Here is a 22,455-nt window from a genome sequence, read left to right as displayed (position 1 = left end):
GATATTGTACTTTTACTCCACTACAATTATTTGAAAACTTGAGTTACTAGTTACTTTGCAGATATAAATTATTACATTATAAAACATACATTAACCACTTTAGCCCTATTTGATACCAAGGCTATTTGAAAATAGCTGATCTACAAGCTCACAACGTGTCGCATCGCGACGCGTTGTGAGCTTGTAGATCTGCTATATATAGGCACTTACATCTGAACTCCAGATGTCGGTCGTGAAACTAATTGCTTCTGCACTGTCCACATATGCCGTCAGAAAACCTCGCACTTCTTTGTGAATCTGCGGGATGGCTGTGTCAGTAATATAACTGCGGCTGGGCAGAACGTAGCGAGGCTCTAGGTGCTCTATTAAGCGTTGAAATCCGACATTATTTACCACAGACAGTGGCTGGTCATCCAGCACTATAAACTGGGCAATGTGTTCTGTTATTTCTTTTGCCTTCTTGCTCTCTCTTGAGAGTTTTTCACGCTTTTCAAATGTCTCTGGCAACGTTGGTTGTTGGGGGCCAGCGTGTCGTCGCCTTTTCTTTTCTGTAGCTTTTTCATATTCCAAATATAGGGCTTTATGGTGTTTTTTAAGATGGTTAATAAGGTTGGTCGTGTTGTACCGTGTACCGACGTTGCCACCGCGTGGGACGTCTTTTAGACATGACTTGCACTGGGCTGTTGGGTCCGTTTGGGCTTTTAACCCGAAAAACTCCCACACGGCTGACATCGCTGCTTTCTTTCTGCTCGTACTGAAGTTCTGCTAATTCTACATGGGCCAGAGCTAGCCTCCAGTAGTGCTAATAACAACACCGGTGCGCTGCTAGTGTTGCCAAATTTTGTGAGAGAAATAAGCAACCAGGTCTAGGAAAACCTGGGCACAAAACATTTATAAAAAATATTTGAGAACCCCTGGTTTAAACAATAATTACAAAAAAAAGTAAGCAAGCCTAAATAAGCAAATACACGATGAAATGAGTCCCAAAAAACGCAACGCTTAACTACCGATTTTTACAAGCAACTTTACAGAAAAAGAAGCCCAAATTCGCTTATAATAAGCCGACATGGCAACACTGGTTGTAGCCAACGTGCTCCGAGTAGGAAGGATCAAAGTGCTGGAGCGGATTACTGGAATGGAGTGCTTTAATCGCAGCGTTTTATCGGTCATTTTTGCTGGAATCCGATCCGATCCGATCCACATTTTTTCATTGATAAATCGGATCAAGGCATCTCTAGTGTGTGTGTGTGTGTGTGTGTGTGTGTGTGTGTGTGTGTGTGTGGGGGGGGGGGGGGTCTCTCTCCCTCTCTCTGACTCTGCTGCTAATCTCGCGCTCCTGCAAAGGAGGAGAGGCGGGTGCTTTAAAGGAAACTTACTCCCCATTGGCTTAAAGGGGGGGAAGTGTGAAGGACAGCCAGGACAGCCAATGAGACTTAGGTGTCGACCCCTGAGTGCTTAGGTGTCGAAAGTCTACTCAGACTGTCTGTAGAGACGCGCTAGCGCTAGCGTCTAAAAATATATATATAAATGCACCATTTACCATTCATTGTAGGTCATTACTTGCAGGTCATTCACCTCAGTAAATGGGAATTGTACTCTAAAATCTTAGTGCTTTTTTCAAAGTGCTTTCTTTCAAGTTACTACTGCGCACCCCTGAGGAGAAGTTTCTCCAAAGTTATTAAAGTGAGGTAGAATATTATGGGAAGTTTCACTCTCCTCATGCTATCAACCTACAATTAGAGTGTAATATGCGCTTCATGTCCACACTGCGGAAAGCCTGGTTTTTATTCCGAACTAACTATTGTGATTTGGTCTAGGGCTAGGCCATATTTTCCCAACTTATTTTTGGAACCACAGGCTATATCCGTACACGCTGATTCTCACTAGACCGGATCAAAAAACTGCAAAACATGTTGATCCCAGTCTAGGTGAGACATGTAGTACGGCAGTGAAAAAGTCAAATCCAGTCTTGGATGTAATCCAGCCACCAGAGTAATGTTTGCATTGTATGTTACTGGAAACCACTGATATGTTGAATGTACAGTTTTTGGAAGAAAAAATATATAATTATTGGGATTTGTAAGAGAGTAGTACCTAATGATCATTATTTAGGAGGAAATAGGCCAAATAGTTACACTCCAACTTGAATACAAAATGATTTGAGTACACCAAATTTGCAACTTTTGTTGTGATTTGGTATTATATAGGCCTAAATAAAATGTATTTTACTTTACTATTGAGAGTATTTAGAAAATGTATTTGTGGTGGTTACACAAATAAATGTGTAATAAATACATGTATGTGTATGTGTATCATAAGATTGTATAGATAAGAGAAAACAGCCCTTTTAATTAGATCATTAAACTATATATCAATTAGGCCAACTATCAATGACCAAAAACTCACCCCTGCTATGCTGTGATGATCAAAGACAGCAAACCTGAAAGATACAAGAAAAACGATTTCTTGATTGATTGAACAAACAAATAAAGCTGTTCTCATCAATCAACAGATAATGCTTGATGATTTTTTTTTATTGCATAATGGAGGTTTGACTGACTTAAATTGTGTCGAGATTGGATTAAAACCCTTAAAGAGTTGGGCTGGCACATGCACCATCTTGACATATTAAGCTAAAGATTGAGATGTTGGGACATCAGTTACTACAAAACATGTAATTGGTGCCTGGATGGGGAAAAAATGAAATAGCATCGATGGAGTTTATTCTTAAACGCACTTACTTGCACGTGTTTATGGCCGATTTACCGGCTGCAAACATTGATTTGTATACCGCCTTGTTTGCTGTGCTGTCAGTTCGAGTGTGGCTTGTCTTGTTCGTTCAATAATAAAAACACCAGTACCTACACCATCCCACCGGGTGGCATTATTGAGCACCAATAATACCTACACTATCACACCGGTGGGGAGCAGTAGTGAGCACCAAGGCCATACTTACACCATCCCACCGGGTGGCAGTAGTGAGCACCAAGGCCAAACCACACTGACAGAAAAAAACAACCTCAAGCAGTGTTGCCATGTCGGCCTATTATAAGCTACTTTGGGCTTGTTTTCTGTGAAGTTGCTTGTAAAAATTGGCAGTTGCGGTTTTTTGGGCTTGTTTCTAAAGTGTACTTTCTTATTTTGGCTTACTTCCACAATTTCAACCAGTGGTTCTCAAATATTTTCATGAAAAAGTGTTGTGCCACATGGAGCATTTGTGTTGTTAGAATGTTTCTAAAATATTCCAAATAGTCCACATTTTATTACCAGACTTTAGCAGATCATGCGACACGTTGTGAGCTTGTAGATCGGCTACTTTCAAATAGCCATGTGTGGCCTGCCGTAGTTACTTCTTTTAGGCTTATTTTCCTAGACCTGCTTGCTTGTTTCTCTCACACAGTATGGCAACGCTGCAACCACAAGAAAATCACAAAACCAAGATGGCGGTGCAAGAAACAGCTTCCCAACTCTCCATGGCTCTTAAAGTGCAAGAATACCCCACATTAAAGGTAAAAAAAAATAAGAAACTGGTGTCGTTCAGATAGTGATACGACCATGACTGTGTTATTAACAAACCGTAGGTTATGTTTTGCATCACTGGAGCAGTGATACATTATTATTATGTGTTAAAGCTAAACCAGGCCAGCGGTAGCTGACAGGGAGGCTAGTTGAGGTAGCTTTTAGCTGGGTACTCAGTGGGTAGCAGAACGGATCGCCAAGGTGTCGATCGTGACGTCACAGCTGAGCGGACCGTAGCGGATGTTGTTTTTTTGTATCTCACAATAGAAGAAAGCATGATTTATATTCAGTGGTGTAAAGTAACTAAATATATGTACTCAGTACTGTACTTAGGTACAATTTTGAGGTACTTTTACTTTACTGGAGTATTTCCACATTTCAACAATTTACTTCTACTCCACTACATCTCAAGAGGCAAAGATTGTACTTTTTACTCCACTACACTTATTTTAAAACTTAAGTTACTAGTTACTTTGTAGATTTTGTGAATTGTACTTTTTCCACCACTGGTTGTCACTTTAATAAAGTGATGTTGTTGTCAACCTGCATAAAGTTTATGCAGGTTGAGCAGGTTGTTCGACAGCATGCTTGACCGTCGCTACACACACACACACACACACACACACACACACACACACACACACACTGATTGTCTGCGACGTCACTGTGCCATCCTTGACATTCCACGTAGCAGCCAGACCATGGCTACTAGCTCTTTAGAAAACAATAGCATAAAGATAAGCTGACTGGCTAAAGAAGACTAGCTTCTGTCTGATGGCTGGTGATCACCGATCAGCCTTTAAACCCAGAGGAGACAGAGCTATGGCTGCTGCACACAAACTGTCATTTTAATACTGGGCGTTAGCCAGATGATCATTGCATTTTAATGTATACACTGAAATGGCAACTTGATTTGGATTCCATTAGTATTAATATACAGTTATTAGGAGTTAACGGATTCGTCGTCTGGCGACGAATGTTGAACCTGCTAAACATTATATAGCTATCCGATACGAGCTACTAAACATTGTGAATTCAGATAGAGAAGAACATGCTATGATCATGGATGCCCGTAATGTTGATGATAATGATCAACCACCCAGGCATGAACGACGTCAAAGACGGACATGGATGTTGTGCAGACGATATGGTTGATGTAACGTTACCACTACACAAAAGATCTAGATATATATAAAGATATAGAGATAAAGATCTAGCTATATATAAAGATATAGAGATAAAGATATAACTATATATAAAGATCTAGCCATATGAGAGCCATATATGGCTAGATCTTTATGATTTATTGTTATTATTATGAATCCACATGGGTTGGAAGTATAGTCAGCCTCGACTGTGTTTTTTCCTCCTCTTTTTTTTTACACACATGGGTTGATTTAACCTGAGTTATGTAGGAATGCACATGGAAGCACTCCTCCATCCATGCCCAGTTAGCGCAGTGTCATCACATTGCAACTGACTGCCTCTTTCCACTTCAAAATGGTTCCTGTTCCACAGCCTGCTGCTGTCGCACATTACGCATTAATAATCACTTTGTGGTGATAGATGCGTGATTCTACCTACAGAGATATACTGCGACACGCCGTTTTTATAGGGGCGAGTGGAAATTATACCGTGTCTGTCTGTCTGTCTCCTTTTGTCAAGCATCAAAGAAGGCGTCGTGATATAAGCAGGGATGTGAGTAGCAAGGCAACATGGAATCTGGCTGGGTGGTTATTAATGCTGATGTAATAGTGGAATGGCTTGATGTGGTGTGTGTGTCAACTGTTGGTGTTCAGACGTTTCTGTTTAGGGTTATATTATATTGCTGGCTAAAATGGTTAACTTGTAGCATTTCCTTACTTTTTGCCTGGATTTTGCTGTAAAAGTGATGTTACTGGTGGGTAGGAACCATTTTGAGGCAGTGATGATGGGGGAAATTGGCTCATGGTGGAGAAAATGGGATCAAGCTAAAAAAGGATTCACAGAAGGGCTATATCATGATGGCAGACAGTTGTTGGTTGATATAAATTACATTAAAATATGCCTTGCGTGTTGTGGCTCAATGATGGCCTTTCCCCAGGCATCAAGTTTAATGTCTACTGTAGGTAGTAGGCCTTACAATAATTCCGACGTTAGTCCTACAGTTTGGGGCATCTGAAATTGAACTGTTTTTGCTGACTTGGAAAAAGGCCAAGCATAGCCAAGCCTTTATTGAGGTCAATCAAGAGACAGCTAGAGTTCATCCATTTTTAGTACTTTAGAGGTGAAAAGTGAAGGCACAGTGATGGTGATTATACATTCCTGCAGTATTGACAACTCAGTTGACAGTGAATTGGAGACTGGGTGTGTGGAGCGGTGTAATGGTTGCCTTTAACCACTTAAACGCTTTATGGTTGAACAGAGTCCCTCGGGGCTCCATACTGGTGTATTGTCTGTTTTCTGTTATTGTGGGGGAAGCTTTTGCAGGAAAATAGCAGATTGTTGTGACGTGTTGAGACTGAGAGCTTGTCGATCTGCTATTTTCTGCTAAAGCTTTCCCCACAACACGGATGCTGGGGTTTAAGTGGTTATGTTCACATTCAAATTTACTTTAAATAATTCTACTGCTAATGAACCCAAAAAAGAAATATCTCCATCTTTCAAGTGAACATGGGTTTCATAGTCAGCCCTCCTTTATGGGGCTGTGGCCTACAGTGTTATGACATAACGGCGTTTCATCATCAATGGCAGACTTGCAAACACTGTGCATCATCTGGGTTTTCTTAAGTCAGATTATTTCTTATATTGTCTGTGCTTTGCCGAATGCTTGCATAATATACATGTGAAAATGTAGTAACCCCTGAATTACTATACTTAGTTCACAACACCATATTCCCAAGGGCTCTACACTAGGTCCCCTCCTGTTTTCACTCAAATATCTTTGCCGAAAATAGCTCACAGTGTGAGCTTGTAGATCTGCTATTTTTACCAAATGTTAGACCAGAATAAGAATGCTAGGTTTCAAGTTGGTAATAAATGTCTTGAGGCTCAGCCTGGCCTATATGATCATTCTATGGTCATAGAAATGTTGGAGGGTTCTCTGGCTCTGACCTTTGTACTCCTTACTATGTAGGATTGGAATCTAGGAAATGAAGCTTATTCCGCAGCTGTTGCACTCTTTGTACGTTGGTTTGAACAAGAGCATTGGTTAAATGCCTAGTTATAAAATGTATAGACTTTTTCAATACAACATTTGGCAGGATCAATTGAGCCAATATCTTATTTTGTTATAAGTATGTTTGAATGGGAAGCTGAAAACGCCTTTTGTGATGATGATCAAGGCTGCAGATTCAATCAGTGTTTTCTTAGGAAGCTTTCAAAAGGGTCAACAACATGTTGGAACATTTTAAAATAAAAATACTACATTCAAGCTGTGTTTATGTTGAGATATGGGCCAACATTTCAACAACCCCTAGTTTTGGAATAATGAGGCATTGCTTTTTCAAATTCAGTGTTCATATGCCTTTTTCCAGAAAAGACAAAATTTGAATACAGATATTCGACATCTGTAAATATTGGTTTATCGACCATGACAGCAATGTTGACATCGATTATCGGTATCGGCTATCAGAGACCCTGTAGATTGAGTGTGTAGGTGTCTAGCCTATTGTTCCTTAAAATTATCGTGTAAGTACTAGTAGTGGTTTGAGTTGTAGATCATAGATATTAATCCTTGGAGTTCCCTTATGTCATATATATCGACATGCCTATATATGGGCATATCGGTCGGATCGGCGGTTCTGTCCTAACTACTCGACACCGGGCACCGCACTCCTTCGAGTCCTCACTGATGCGTGTGCCGAGTTTGACATTGGTCGGTACCGATATGGGCATATTGGTAGGATAGGTGGTTCGGGACATCCGGATCTCCATATATGTGTATATGTATAATCATTGTTCTTTGTGTTATACCGGCTCAATTACATCTCTCATCAGGATTATCCAGACATGTGCGTCATTTTGCTATGGAAAACCTGTTGAACTAGTTGAGACTATATTATGCTGAGCTATATTCTGCCCTCCACCTAATTCAATCTCCCATGGATACTTTGTGTGTTTCAGGTCCCGTACGAGACCCTGAACAAGCGCTTCCGGGCGGCCCAGAAGAACATTGACCGGGAGACAAGTCACGTGACCATGGTGGTCGCTGAGCTGGAAAAGACCCTGAGCAGCTTCCCAGTGGTGGATTCGGTGGTGTCGCTGCTCGACGGCGTGGTGGAGAAACTGAGCGCCCTCAAGAGGAAGGTCTGTTACAGGCAGAGACATACACACATTGACACATGCACTAATAATAATAATAATACATGTTATTTATATTGCACTTAGGTGCTACAGTACAGAATAAAAACATTTGAAATGATGCATCTCATGATGATGCACACATGCACTTCACAGAAACCTGAAAGACTCAACCGTAGTGTCAAATATAAGGCATCACAACCTAATCAGAGAGCATTCCGTGGACTGGTTATGGTGATTTTAGGCACCTTTAAAAAGAAGAGAAAAGTGTCTAGTTTACCCAGAGCCATTCCCTGTGGCCTGTGCTGCTGCTAGCTGCTTCCTGCCTCCGCACTAATCTTTTTCAAGAATTAGTATACATATAAAGCAATGGGAGAACGGCTTGCCAATTCTTATCTTTCAATAGATCATTAAAAATAAACTGTTGGCATGCTGCCTGAGTGTTCAAAGCATGAGTTCAAAGTTCTGAAGATGAAGCTATATTGGAAGGTATCATTTCTCATTTCATTCAAAAAGAAAAACATACCTGCCCCTGCAGCTACAGACATGCCTTGTTCTCCGCTAGTGAATACAGCGCTTGTATTGTGGCTTCCAGCTTATGTCTTCGCTGCAGCCTGGGATGTTTGGTGTCTGTCTGCAGTGGAATGCTGCAGGGCACGTTGTTGTGTTAGCCAACACCTCCTAAGAAAATGAAATCAGGGACACTGGTTATGTCAGCAATTCTCTATATTGCAAGTGGATGCAATTTTATTTTGTACAGGTAAAAGAAAATAAATGATGAATGATGATTCCTGGTTTGAAAGGGTCTATACATAACAATATATATTTGCAGTAACTGCAATTAGACACAACGTTCATTCGTACTTAGACCCTTTGGGGTCGCCACAGCGGGTCATCAAGTTTCCATCTGGTTCTGTTTTCTGCGTCTTCCTCGGTCACTCCTGTCACCTGCATGTCGTCTCTCAATTCAATTCAATTCAATTCAAAGGGCTTTATTGGCATGAGAAAAAATACGTTTACATTGCCAAAGCAGAAAGCACAATACAACAATACGGCAATACAATCAAAACAGAAAATACGTACATTTGAAAGTCAGAATCTTCAATAGATCAATTTCTATGTACCAAGATCACTGTGTGCAGGTATAGTGCAAGAGTATACACAATGATTAGTCTTTAGGGTGGTTGTGTTCCGTTTGATACCCTTCTCCTATCACAGCAACTCACAAATCTTGCTGCTGTGTTTGCACATTGTTGTACTTCGCCCAGCAGATATGGGAGTTTTTTGTCATTGGTCATGTTTTCAAAATCTCCGTGTGTGGTTTTAATCTGTGGGAAGTATGTGTCTCTGATGTCTTGGACTCACCGCATCCATAAAGTTCCTCTTTGGCCTCTTTTCCTCTTACCTGGCAGTTACATTTTCAGCATCCTTCTCATCCCTCCTTATACCAAATACTGCAATTACAGTATTTGGCAAAATAAGCATAATATGAGTTGTCTTGTTGACAAAATTGTGCAGCCCTGATCTTGAACGTGTGCTTGCATGTCCATCTGTGTGTCTCCCCTGCAGGCTGCCGAGTCCATCCAGGCTGAAGATGAGAGTGCCAAGCTGTGTAAGCGTCGTATTGAGCACCTAAAGGAGCACAGCAGTGACCAGCCGGCCTCCGTCAGCCTGTGGAAGAAGAAACGCATGGACCGCATGATGGTGGAGCACCTGCTTCGTTGTGGATACTACAACACGGCTGTCAAACTGGCCAGACAGAGTGGCATAGAGGTAGGACTGTACTGTCTGTATCTGTCTTTAATCCATTAACCCATTGAGACCTGAAGCCGATTCTACATGTCTCCTAAATCTCAACAGTATTCTGAAAAACGTATATTTCTATATCAGTGGTGCTCAATCTTTTTCATGCCAAAATTATATGTATTTGGCCGCCGACCCCCATCAAAATGTTTTGTTCCAGGGACCCCCCAGAAGCAAAGATTTGAGTTACAAATGTTCGCTTTAAAAATATATATATTCAAAGATTTTCACACATTTTCACGATTTTTCAAAAATAGCAGATCTACAAGCTCATAGCGCGGCACTCGGTGCCGCGCTATGAGCTTGTATATCTGCTATTTTTGAATAGCCCAAAGTGTAAAATAATGCTTTTTAGCTCAAATCAAAAAATGACACAGTTCCAGGTCTTAATGGGTTAAGACCTGACGCAGATTCTACAAATGCCTTCTAAATCAGTAGTTCTTACACTTTCAAGATTTTTCCTATTTTGTTGTGTGCATGTACTGTATGTGAGAGAGATGGATTGTGTGTTTGTGTAGCTGGATCTCTCCAACGCCACCCTTGATGAAGGCTACGTTTGACAAAATGTGATGGGTTTCAATTGTTTGGTTGTGTCTGTGTGTGTTTTCATTGTCATGGTTATGGATTTGCCTCATGGACTTTCACATGAAACTTTACTGTTTATCGGATAGTGTCTCTCTGATTCTTCATGCGTTGTAGACAGACTTCAGTCCTTCATATCCGCTCTCTCCTGTGTGTGTGTGTGTGTGTGTGTGTGTGTGTGTGTGTGTGTGTGTGTGTGTGTGTGTTTGTGTGGTAGGACCTGGTGAATATTGAGATGTTCCTGACTGCCAAGGAAGTGGAGGAGTCTCTGGAGAGACAGGAAACGGCCACTTGCCTGGCTTGGTGCCATGACAATAAGTCCCGTCTCCGCAAGATGAAAGTCAGTGAAAGTCTAATAAATTCTAATAAAAAAAGAAAATGTACACGCACAGTTTATGAGCCTGAGAAACCGTAACGTCCACAGAGCGGCAGGGGCTGCATTTCAGGATGGCTGCCAAGAAGTGTTGTGCAATTGTTGTCCCCACTTGTGTGCATGCAGCCTTGTGTGTGCGGGTTATTCAAAATTGAGCCATGCCGTGACAGGGTTGTTGCATGTGAGAATCAGTAGAGTAGTTTTGTCTGTGGTGGTTGGACTGGGCAGTTCTCAAGTAATGTTAATGTTTTCTAGCTGTATGAATGTAAAGCTGGGTGCACTGTTTGAGACAGAATTAATTTAGAACACCTTCAACTCGGGTTACTAGTAACAAGTTTTGACATTCATTGCACACAGAGTGAGCTGCATGGTTTCAACAGGGATCCCACACATCATGGGAAATCATTGAAATGTATTCTGCCATGGAAAACAAGTTCTCTGACGTTGAAATTAGCAATACCAATGTGATTTTTAGAAAACAATGTTTTTGTGTCTGTTCCCCGGCCACCATCCACACATAATTAGTGTAACATGTCCCTCTGTTGTTGTCACTTGCATAGTCTTCGCTGTCCCGGAGTCATCTGATCTAGTATCAGTTTGGCAATTTAACTAATTACTGGGGGTTGGGAAAACCTCATCCTAGATCAGCTTTCATTCCTAAGTCAGCTCATTTATTTTACAAGTAATTCATTGGTTAGCCACTGGTAGGTAATGTTAAGTGATTGTGTTGCATTTTACCAGAACACAAGCCATTAATAGTTTTGTATGTGCAGTGATAGTGTAACTCTTAACTGTGCCATGTTCATCTGATGATGAGTCCACATATTTGTCTTGGTTGGGTAGTTCAATAGCCTGGTTTAGCTCACATTGTTGATTGAACTAGTAATACAAACATGTGTCGAGCTGTAGCCATAAAGGCCCATTTATACTCCTGTTCATAATAACAGATACTGTATGTGTCCACCATGTGTGCCAAACTCAATCATATGTATTCACATACTCTCCTCTGTATATCCTCTGTATAACATATCAGTTGGGAATCAGTACTAATAATTAAGTAAGTAATAATTGGCAAAACAGTGTTTTTTATGATAATATAATAGCAAAAATATAAAAACAATGTACAAAAAATGTATAATCTTTAAACCCTTGAAAATATAGTTTTCATTGTGATACTGATAAATACAAATTTAAAGTACTGCATACTATTCCATACCCATTACCCGGACATGCGTGCCCAAACTATATGCAGACTTTGGGTATATGCACTCGTTATGCATAGTTTAACTTTTGGAGAGAAGCGCTGCTCATTTGATCCTGCTGGCTGTGACTGACAACCCGGCCATTTACAACCTGACATTGACCCTTTCTGTGGATACGGCCCTCTAAATCAAACTTCTTTATAACTTTGTAGTGCTGAGCCAGGTCTGTCTGTGCTGCCGTTCTGTGTGTGTGTGTGTGTGTGTGTGTGCGCGTGTGCGTGCGCGTGCATGCGTGTGTTTGTACTGTAGTTCCACCCACCGGATACAGATCCTATAGCCTGTGGGGACCGTAACAACATAGCCCGTGGCTGCATGTGCAAAGTAACCCTGCTGCTTACAGTATGAGAGTTCACAAAAACACTAATAAAAAAAAGTTAAAAGCTGGCTTGGTCACTCCCTTCATATGCTAGTGGTCAATGGTTGTGTGTAAATTCAGATCGATTGGTCAACCCACTGAGGAAGAAAAGTGGATGGAAGGACAGGTTTCCTCATTTTATAGTAGGACTACAGTATGTTTGTTCCATTGATCCAAAATGGAACCCAACCGATTGATTGATCATTAAAATATATGTGGCCCACCCATGTCAAGTGGTCGTGGTTGGTTACTAGTTATGGTTAGATGAGTGGGCCATGTACACTTTCAAGATTTTCAAGTGGGACCTGATCCAGAAAAGGTTAGGAACCGCTGGTCTATATTTAGTTTGAGGTTCAACCATTTCATCCACTAGAGGGCAGTATGATTCAACCAACTCAGAGCCATAGCATTGTGCCAGCCAACTTGAGCTAATGATCCTGTTTTCCCAAAATGGAATAAATATTAACCATAGAAAAACAAAACAAGTCTTTTTAATGGACAGATTTAGAAATTATGTCTGTAAATAAATGTATTTTTTTTCCCCCAAGAAAGTGGGAGGCCATTTGGGCCATGCATAAAATTCTAGCGGGTCATTTAGGATTTTTAGACTAATATGGTGCTTAAGAAAATGTGTTCTGTCCACTTTATTGAATGAGACAGAGACAGAGATACAACACAAGCAGAATCGAATGTTTTGTGCATGACACTGGTAACACAAAGTATATGACAAAGTGTGCCATCCTTTGCTTTACAGAGTTGTCTGGAATTCAGTCTGAGAATTCAGGAGTTCATTGAGCTCATCAGACAGAACAAACGCATGGATGCTGTAAGGTAGGGGGTCATAGAACACACACACACACACACACACACACACACACACACACACACACACACTTCTATTATGTGAATGAGGCTATTCCCTTGATACGCAACTAAATATTCTCAATTCTCAAAGTACAATCAAGTGGTTGTCAGATAAACATATTTTCAAACATTACCTGTTGATGTGTGTGTGTGTGTGTGTGTGTGTCCGTGTCCGTGTGTGCGTGTGTCCGTCCCCGTCCACACCAGACATGCAAGGAAACACTTCAGCCAAGCAGAGGGAGGACAGCTGGATGAGGTTCGGCAGGTGATGGGCATGCTGGCCTTCCCCTCAGACACACATATCTCCCCTTATAAGGTACGAATATGCACGTGGAAATATTTGGGAACATTGTTCCACTATACTTATAGCACTCTATGTAATGGCTCTTTTCCACTCTGAAGGGTAACCCAGGCCCTGGGTTACCCTTCTGTGATGTTTTTTTTCTGTTCTGTGATGTTTTTTTTGTTTACGTTTGCATTATAATCAGAACCGCCCCTGAAGGGAGAGGTACACCATAAAAACTACAATTTCTGATCTCACCGTGTCGCACTGTGATGTGTTACAAGCTTGTAGATCTGCTATTCGCTATTTTCTTCTAATTTCTGGATTCCCAGAACTCAGGGTTAGCACCGCATCCTGAGTAGGGCCCAAATTAGGTTCTGACAACCTTATCTGAAACCGAGAAGTAGTGTATGGAAACAAGTCCTGAACCCGTGAAATACCTTTCACGGGCACGGCATGGTTCACTTACTGCAGTTCTTGCAGTCGAAAAGAACTTGTGGAGCCTCTTTCTCCCTCTTTTACCTTATTTCCCATTCAGTCTACAATCATCGTCTTGTGTCTATCCATTTGTATCATGCCACACTTTCCTGTGACTCTCTTTCTCTCTCTGTCTGTTAATATATCCAGGACCTTTTGGACCCAGCCCGCTGGAAGATGTTGATCCAACAGTTTCGATATGACAACTATAGGCTGCATCAGCTGGGCAACAACTCAGTCTTCACCATAACCCTACAGGCTGGCCTCTCTGCCATCAAGACACCGTAAGTCACCAGTAGATGACAGATTTGCTGCACACAGGACATTATATTTATTATCTAATTTGAGATTTGCAGTAGGGAGCAGGGATGCACAATATTGAAATTTTGTCCGATAACTGATTTTGCCATACCGGCAGATACCGATATTGCAATAGTAGTTTCCATAAGTCGGTTTTACCGTACACTTTACCGTACACTTGTTATACTATAACTGTGACGCTGCGTACAGAGGCAGGTAAAAAAAGCTTCTTTGTTATGACCTGATTTATTAGGCTTATTGTATACGTTTCCAACGGCCAGATTTAAAAATGAGCTTCAATATAGAAATTGAGTATCTCAGATATGATCACAACGTTATGCGAGAGTGTGAACTAGCCAACACCAACTCGGGACCAACTGAATCGTTGTCTTTGACACCCTTCTGTCTAGCATGAGGGTCTTGAGCAATGCAGTGTGGTACGTACATAGGTGGTGCGCCTCTTTTCTTTCCTGCCTGTGCCCTGGGTTGGCTCTCACAGTGTCAGTTATATAATCGCAATATGCTTTTGTGATTATAATCTCCAAAATATAGTGCTCCTCTGCACTACGGATGTGTGGAGGAGTGCTGTATTTTGGGATGTCAGATCTTCAGGTTAAGTTCTGTATTAATCAACTGTTTCTGGCTCCCTCGTCTTATTATCTGTGTAGGTAGGTTAACATGAGCTGTTGTTCCACCAATGCATCACGGATAATCTGTCATCAATCATATTGGTACAGCATATCGGGATTCTTTTTCATATCTGTCCGATACAGATAATGTCTTTTATGTAATGATTATCCGATTCTGATGACCGACATATTATCATGGATGTCTAATGCATATTATTCCTTGGCAACTGTTAATGTCACCAGCAGGATGAGTTTGTATCATGTTCCTCTCTTTGTGAAATCAAAGAGAATGAACATCAGTTATTTTTATTAGAATTCATTCTTTTTTATAATCGATTAACTACACCCTTTGAATCCACACCACAGTGTTATGACGAACAGGCTCAGATAATGGGTTGGTGTCAAAAGGAGTGCCTTTGACTGGTTTAAGTCCTATCTCACAGGTAGATGTTTTTCAGCTGTAGTGGGCGTCTGCCCCCCTTTCCCCCTTTCCTGCAGTCCTCGGTACTTGGTCCGATTTTATTTGCACTGTATTTGCTCCCACTAGGACACATTATTAACTCCTACCACCTTTATGTGGATGATATCCAACTTTTAACTCTGACTGCCCTGATGATTTTAATTCTACTGTTTTAAATGAGTGTCTGTCTGCCATTAAGGCCTGGTTGGCAAGCAACTTCCTTCAATTGAATGAGGCTAAAACCAAGGTCCTCATTGTGGCCTCTGATAGCGTTGCATTGGGTCCTTCAAAAATAATGTGGCCTCAGCACGCACATCAAGTCCTGTACCTTCTTTTTCCACCTTGAATATTGCAAAGCTCAGGTTGATTGTTTCACATTCTGACCTAGAAATGATTATCCATGCCTTGGTTTCCTCTCGCCTTGATTACTGCATTTTGGTTTTCACATTCCTCAATAAAAGGTCCATAGACCGCCACCAATTAATTCAAAATGCTGCTCCAAGACTGTTAACTAGGTCCAGCAGAAGGTGTCACATTACTACAGTCCTGGCCTCTTTGCATTGGCTTCCTGTTATTTTTAGGGTTCAGTTCAAGGTCCTGGTGCTCACTTTTAGAGCTCTGCATGGTCAGGCACCTGAATATCTAACTGACCTGCTAGAACCATATGTGCCCAGCAGGACCCTAAGGTCAGCTGACCAGGATCTATTGGTCATTCCTCGTACCAGGTTAATCACCAAGTTGACAGACCCTTTCAGTCTGTAGCGCCCATACTCTGGAATGTCCTTCCTCATGGCTTGAGAGCTGCAGCGTCTGTGGATATTTTTAAGAACCATCTAAAAACACTACTGTTTCAACGTGCATTTGGGGAATGTCATTGAGCTTCTCCTCCAGGTGTGAAATGTGTCTGCTGTTTTGTTTTTCCTGAGATGCATTTTATAGTTTGTGTTTTTGTTGTTTCTAAACATTTGAATGTTTCTTGCTGTTCTTATTTCTGTTGTATGTAAAGCACTTTGTGTGTTATCTGTGAAAAGTGCTATAACATTTACTTACTCACCTACTTACTCTACTTCCAGTCAGTGTTACAAGGAGGACGGGACCTCTAAGAACCCAGACTGCCCAGTGTGCAGCAAGTCCCTGAATAAGCTGGCACAGCCTCTGCCCATGGCCCACTGTGCCAACTCCAGACTGGTGTGTAAGATCTCTGGGGAGGTCATGAATGAGAACAACCCCCCCATGATGCTGCCCAACGGATATGTCTACGGCTACAATGTGAGTCTTTACAGTGGAAGCTTCTGTAGTTCTGACAATAACTTTGTTAGTGGTCAAATAAGTCAATCCTTACATTTGTAGCCAAACTTTGAGCGTGTAGGTTAATCATAAAATGTATTGTTTTAGTGATGGTTTTACAATAGGGAAACGTTTATGGCATGTAGTCATGTGATTATTCTGTCCCTATTGAGAAAAAAGGGAAAAAAACACATGAAATTATAACATTTTAAGGAAGTCCTTCAATTCATTTTAGTACCACTTTTAATAATCCCTGTGGGGCAATTAGCTTTTGGGGTATTCATAAAAACAACAGACACATTCAAATTAGGAAAGCTATATTTGGAACTGAAAATGTTAATACATACATAAGGGATTAGAGTTATGTAAGCATGTTCGCCTCCTTGCTTCCTTTCCTGTTATTGTAATACATTGATTAAAATGTCCTCCCTCTGTCCCACATCTGTATGTATGTCCCATACACTTGCACTGTATGCACAAGAAACACTTGTACATCAGTGATGTTGCTAGGTTTTCAATGCAATGGGTCCTGGGATGCAAGGGTGGTCTTTTAGATGGGTCCCAGGGACATTTTATGGGTCCCACAAAAATGCACAGCGTTTAACTCGTGTTTCATCTTATATGGTTATATTCATGTAGAACATGTATCTGAAAGAAAAGTACACAATTCCAAATCCGACAACTAGTACTTGTAGTACTTGATTTTTTTTTTTACATTAACCACTTGAATCCTAGTATCCCTTTTCTGAGGAGAACTTTAGCCAAAAATAGCAGATCTACAAGCTCACACTTGTGAGCTTGTAGATCGGCTATTTTTGGAGTTATAGGTGTGTAAAAGGAAAAAAGAGCAGCAAAAGTTTATCTGAAACACAATTTTATACAATATAGAGGGGGTCCCTGCTTCATCTCTCTCTCAACTAGGGGGTCCTTGGCCTGAAAACACTGAAGACCCCTGCTCTACAGGGAATTATTTGATATCTGGCTGCACGGAAAGACACAAGAATCACAGCTGCCATTAATTAGTGCTGTTCAGTGTTGATTGCCTAGTGGTCAAATTGGGGTCAACGAGCCATCGTTAACTTGCTTTGAAGTTGGGCTGTAAGTTGCGCAGCACTTTCACTCTCTCCCTCTAGCAGCAGCTCGCAATGCCCTGAGACAGAGTGAGAATACTTCTCCATACGGCGGTGTTTTACCGAGATTTTTCTTGTTTCCTGCACTATGCCTTGTAATCCGCGGACGGCTTTGAAATCCACGGATGGCCTTCAAATCCGCGGTAATTTCCGCTAAATTGTAGTGCGTCCCATGGACGCAACGAGGGTGCCGTGAATGCGTCCTTTTTCAATATGGTGCGTCAGAGACGCAGGACGCAGGCCTATGAGCATCTCTGGTACATACATTTAAAATAGCTGAATGCTGCATTGGTGCAATGTTCAGTGCCGGCCCATTTGCTTTGTGATACACTCCCCAAAACCTGAGGCCGATTCTACTAATGCCTTCTAAATCAGTAGTTCTCACACTTTCGAGATTTGTCAAAATCGCTGTGAGCTTGTATATCTGCTATTTTTTAATAGCCAACGCAAAAAATCTAAAATTACACACGCGCTTTCCCAGTTTTAATGGGTTAGTAAAGTCCAGCTGAAATGAAAAATATGTTTCTCACAGCCATAATGGGGACATGGTTAACAATATATGCCAGGGAAAAAACTTTATTACTTCCTCTCAAACATCGCCATGCACGTGTTTCATGATGTCATCCATCTTCCACACAGAGTTGTAATTAATTATGCTAGACACTAGAGGGCGGTGTTGCATGTGGAATGTAAACAGAGATGGCTGAAGATAAACAGTACACTAAAATATATTTCCGAAAACATTTGAGGTGAGAAATAAGAAGTTACGGAAACTTGATTCAGCACTGCCTTGTTCACCATAACTGTGTAGGTTAATTTTATCTGTTCATTAATTTAGTGCTTTGCCCTAGACACATGGAATAGTGAACAACTGTATCTGTCAGGGGTTCTGGCCTGTGACATTTGCATTGTGACTCATTTTGGGGTTGCTCATAGCCGGGTAAAAGATGTGCATCTTTCTGCACAATTCCAAATCCCAATCCAATGAACGAAGCTTCAGACCTCAAAACCATTCGGCTCACAACTATTAAGAATTATAGTCCACATGCCAGATTGACATTTAGACATTTGGGTACAATCATTGCCATGGTACGTATTTGTTTTCATTACTTAAACAATGTGGCCAAAGACAACTACTTTCTTTCTTTCCCTCCAGTCACTTCTATCCATCCGCCAAGATGACAAGGTGATCTGCCCCAGAACCAAAGAGGTTTTTAACTTCTCTCAGGCTGAGAAGGTCTACATCATGTGATGGGTCAGATTGCCCTCCAGCTGAGCATCAACACGATTAGATATTGCCCCTTGTTCGTCACCTGTGACCTGGTCTTGTCAAAAAGCCGCCTGTGAAACCTCGATTCAATGGCCCTGCTCTCTGCCTTCTATCCACCCCCTTCCGAGGACATTAATGAGCTGAAGTACCCAGACACCTACCAATCCCATTCCCTCCCCACACTATTTTCTACTGTACTGAAACTGGCCTCTTCCTCGCTCAATCTTTGTCTTAGCTGCAGATTAAAAGATCTATTTCATCTTGCCCTGTCCATTGAAGCACATCATCGCTGTTGGGCAGAAACCTTGTATGTCCAAAACTGTGACTTTTCAGGAAATGGACAAAACAGAACTGTGTTCCAATGGAGTCATAATTTAGTCACAAGCTCTTCTTGTTTGGTTAAATATTTTTTACAAAACCCATAGACACATGTAACCATCTTAAATCTGAAGTCCCTATTTTGGGCATGGTATAGGCGAGAGGGGAAAAAATTGCAAAAGTAGCAGATCTATAAGCTCACACAGCATGTTGTGAGCTTGTAGATTGACTACTTTTGTGCGATACTGTCACAGGATGGAGTATAAAACGGAGCATTGATTTGTGAAGAAAAACTACGTAAAAAGATGACATTTTGAGGTACAATGTTTCTGCCCAATAGCGACGATACATTTCAATCGGCATCGCCATGATTCTTCAGGCAATCAACCTCTGAAGGCAAGCTACTACAGGAAAAGACTGAGGGGGCAAATTAAGCAAAGTAGAACGTTTGATTTCATTAAAGCAAAGCATTGATGCTACTTTGACCCCTTTGATTTCAACCAATAGAGTACATTCCATTCATTGACTAAAATAACTAAATTTGGGGTTTGACAATTTTGTCTTTTATTTGTCAAAAATCTTGGCTGACTGTTAACATGGTGGCATCTCATTGTATGATGCACTACCCTGTTGACTGACTGACTTCCTTTGTTGTGTAGCCATCTTGTGTGTTATTTTGGGGGGAGGGTGGGATATGGGGAATTCACCCTGAAACCGGTGGCCATTTTGCATCTTGTCCTCCTCTGGCTGAAGCCAGGTGAAGAGTGCCGAAGGCTCCCCTTTTAATGTAAATACTAGAAAATAATCGTCGAAAATCGACGTGTTGAGACGACAAGGACAAACCTTTCAAGGAGATTCCTCTGAACTGAACAAGTCTTGATGTTTTGTGACCTAAGACCCAGTTTAAAATATCCTGAAGTTAATAACAAAGTATTCAGTTCTCTTCTCGAGGGAAATTGTTAGGTTTGCTGACGAACTTGGTAATGTCTGAACAGTGTACTTAGTACCATAACAAAGATGCTTACGCAATATAATAGACTACCATCTCTGATGTTGTTGTTTTTTAAAGAACAAGTGGTCTTCCTTGGTTGTGCGTGAGGTTTGACTTTGTTATTTCTCTCCCTCAACCAACAGAAAAGAGTGGGTTCATTTAGTGAACTTTTGATATTTATTCAGTTTAAAAATCTGACTGAGTTGTTGAAGTCAGTCCAACATTACCTGTCTTTTAATTTCATACATATTTTTTCAACAATGAACATGACAATAAAGAGAAGGATTGTGCCGAGTTGTTCCCTCAATTTTGTATTTTTTCTTATTCTTAAGGCAGCTTTGTCACTCTACATGGTTTAATCATTAAGGGAGCTAACAAGCTATAGTCAGCTATTCAATCTCACCTAGGTTCCAATCCTTACACACTACCATTTTAATATCCAACAAAATACAATCGAGGGCTGCTTGTCTATTTACAATTTTTGTATATATATTTTTGACTATTGAGTTTGAGTATTAAATACATCAATACAATGTTGTATGGTGTTGGGCTAGAGAGAATGTAAGGGATATGCCGTTTTCAAAAAAGTTAGTTTTCAGGGGACAAAAAGGCATTTGCGTGTGGACGCCCCCGCCCACCCCCCCCCCCCACCCCCGGTACTTAATCAGTCATCATTTACACACGCTCCAAGGAGGTGTGATCACATGGGCCTGACCTGTTCATTCAAGCACATTTAGTTGATATGGAAATGTCCTCAAGTGTTTTGTTTTCCACCAGAAACCACTGCTCCTCTTTGTGAAATGGTGGGACATTCTGAACTGGAATCAGACGCACATATGAAGTGATAAAAATATCAACCCATTCAAATTCACTTTCTTTTGAAAGTATGCCAAAAAGAGAACCTAATTGAATAAGGACCCCACAGCAAATTGTCCATGGTGGTGTATGCCAACTACTTACACTAGCATCATATTCAATTCAAAGGAGCGTTACATTTTCTCAGGTTTAGGGGGCTTCACTGGAAGTGAAAAGCTGAGTGAAATATTAACTAATCCTCAGTGTCTAGCCTTCTGCTTTTTTTTTTTGGTTGAATTGTTCAAGTCTTTGCTTTTATTTCAGTTATCAAATACAAAATGAGACATTTGTGGATAATTTCTGACTGCGTACCTCAATATGAAATGTAGTGGGGAAAATGGGTCACTTCTTAAATGTAACTCCTGCACTGGGCAGTAAGCAGTGTTCCAGTAACAGTTCAACTTCTCCTTGAGGCTGAAAAAGCTCTGCTATGGCTTATTGTAGAGATTGAAGACATTTAAGTCCCTGCTTTTCTTTCTTCTCTTCCCTGCTCATCACTTGTTACCTCACATACATTCAGAAAGACATCTTCCTGAGAGTTTAACAGTTAACTGGAGTGAATGGATTCACAAATACAGTTTTCTCTTAGACTTCATAACCAGATGCAAAATATGTGACTTGCATCCTATCTGTAATGTGGGTGTAGGTTTTAGCTGCATATGAGTGATGATGGATACCGATACCCGACTCCAGCCACAAAGCTCTAATTCTAACACACATCTGTCCCAAGTGAGGACCTTGCATACCATTTGTATACAAATCAATCAGCACAGCAGGGGTTGGTGGTACAGCCATTGTCCCATGGGCCAGATGCAGTCACACTGACTCATGTTGATAGCTACTGTGACAATTCCACAGTTTCAGACCCACCACCCCCTTCACATTATATGAGAATGCATCGGAACTTGTCTTAAATGTGACCCTGGCACAAACTAACTAATTAATTACATCAACTAACTAATTAACTACATTTTGTGTCAGGAAAAGTAATTTGGAGAGATATGTAACTAAGTTTAAAGTTTCATTTGGTTTAACCAATAGTCTAGTTTAGAGAGCACTGTTTCGTGGGCCAATTTCTATGGGTCGCAAGTAAATATACCCTTTTTTCCGTTTCCTACATTTAAAAGAAATATATTATTTCAAAAGATTTTAAAAAGTATTTCTTAAATAAAAAAAGAAAGAAGAAGAAGTAGTGAAAATAGCAGATCTACAAGCTTGTAGATCTGCTATTTTCACTAGTTTGGGTCCCGGGCAAACTTCTAATTTATCTTTTGGGTCTTGAGCTAAAAAGTTTGGGAACCACTGGTCTAGAGAGGGATTGGACCATTTTTACTTTTATTCTTCAAAAATCATGGCTGACTGGTCACATGGTTTGATTGATTGATTGAATACTTTATTAACAGTTTGCAAAAAGTA

The 22,455-nt window shown here is 40.9% G+C and overlaps 1 protein-coding gene across 3 annotated transcripts; it reads left to right on the top strand.

The window, feature by feature from the left end:
• The first annotated feature begins 3,434 nt into the window (after positions 1–3,434).
• maea (macrophage erythroblast attacher, E3 ubiquitin ligase) lies at positions 3,435–20,478 on the top strand. 3 transcript variants are annotated; one of them, XM_084042026.1, is made up of 9 exons: positions 3,435–3,509; positions 7,624–7,806; positions 9,370–9,573; positions 10,403–10,525; positions 12,930–13,006; positions 13,247–13,355; positions 13,950–14,083; positions 16,262–16,457; positions 18,762–20,478. In XM_084042026.1, exons 1-9 carry the CDS (start codon positions 3,441–3,443, stop codon positions 18,855–18,857), a joined length of 1,191 nt encoding a protein of 396 aa, XP_083898152.1. In that variant the 5' UTR covers positions 3,435–3,440; the 3' UTR covers positions 18,858–20,478. The 3 variants fall into 3 exon arrangements, with proteins under 3 accessions (XP_083898152.1, XP_083898153.1, XP_083898151.1); XM_084042027.1 differs by lacking the exon at positions 3,435–3,509 and adding an exon at positions 5,055–5,136; XM_084042025.1 differs by lacking the exon at positions 3,435–3,509 and adding an exon at positions 5,077–5,217.
• The last annotated feature ends 1,977 nt before the right edge of the window (positions 20,479–22,455 follow it).

This window comes from Gymnoscopelus microlampas, assembly GCF_963454915.1.
Source record: "Gymnoscopelus microlampas genome assembly, chromosome: 18".
NCBI classification, from domain to species: Eukaryota; Metazoa; Chordata; class Actinopteri; order Myctophiformes; family Myctophidae; genus Gymnoscopelus; species Gymnoscopelus microlampas.
The sequence above is the reverse complement of the archived record's forward strand: the minus strand, read 5'-3'. Positions and strand labels throughout refer to the sequence as shown.

Coding starts and splice junctions, on each gene's coding strand:
- maea (XM_084042025.1), top strand. CDS start 5,086: ATGCGTGATTCTACCTACAGAGATATACTGCGACACGCCGTTTTTATA. Junction 7,807..9,369: donor TGAGCGCCCTCAAGAGGAAG/GTCTGTTACAGG, acceptor TCTCCCCTGCAG/GCTGCCGAGTCCATCCAGGC. Junction 16,458..18,761: donor GATATGTCTACGGCTACAAT/GTGAGTCTTTAC, acceptor CTTTCCCTCCAG/TCACTTCTATCCATCCGCCA.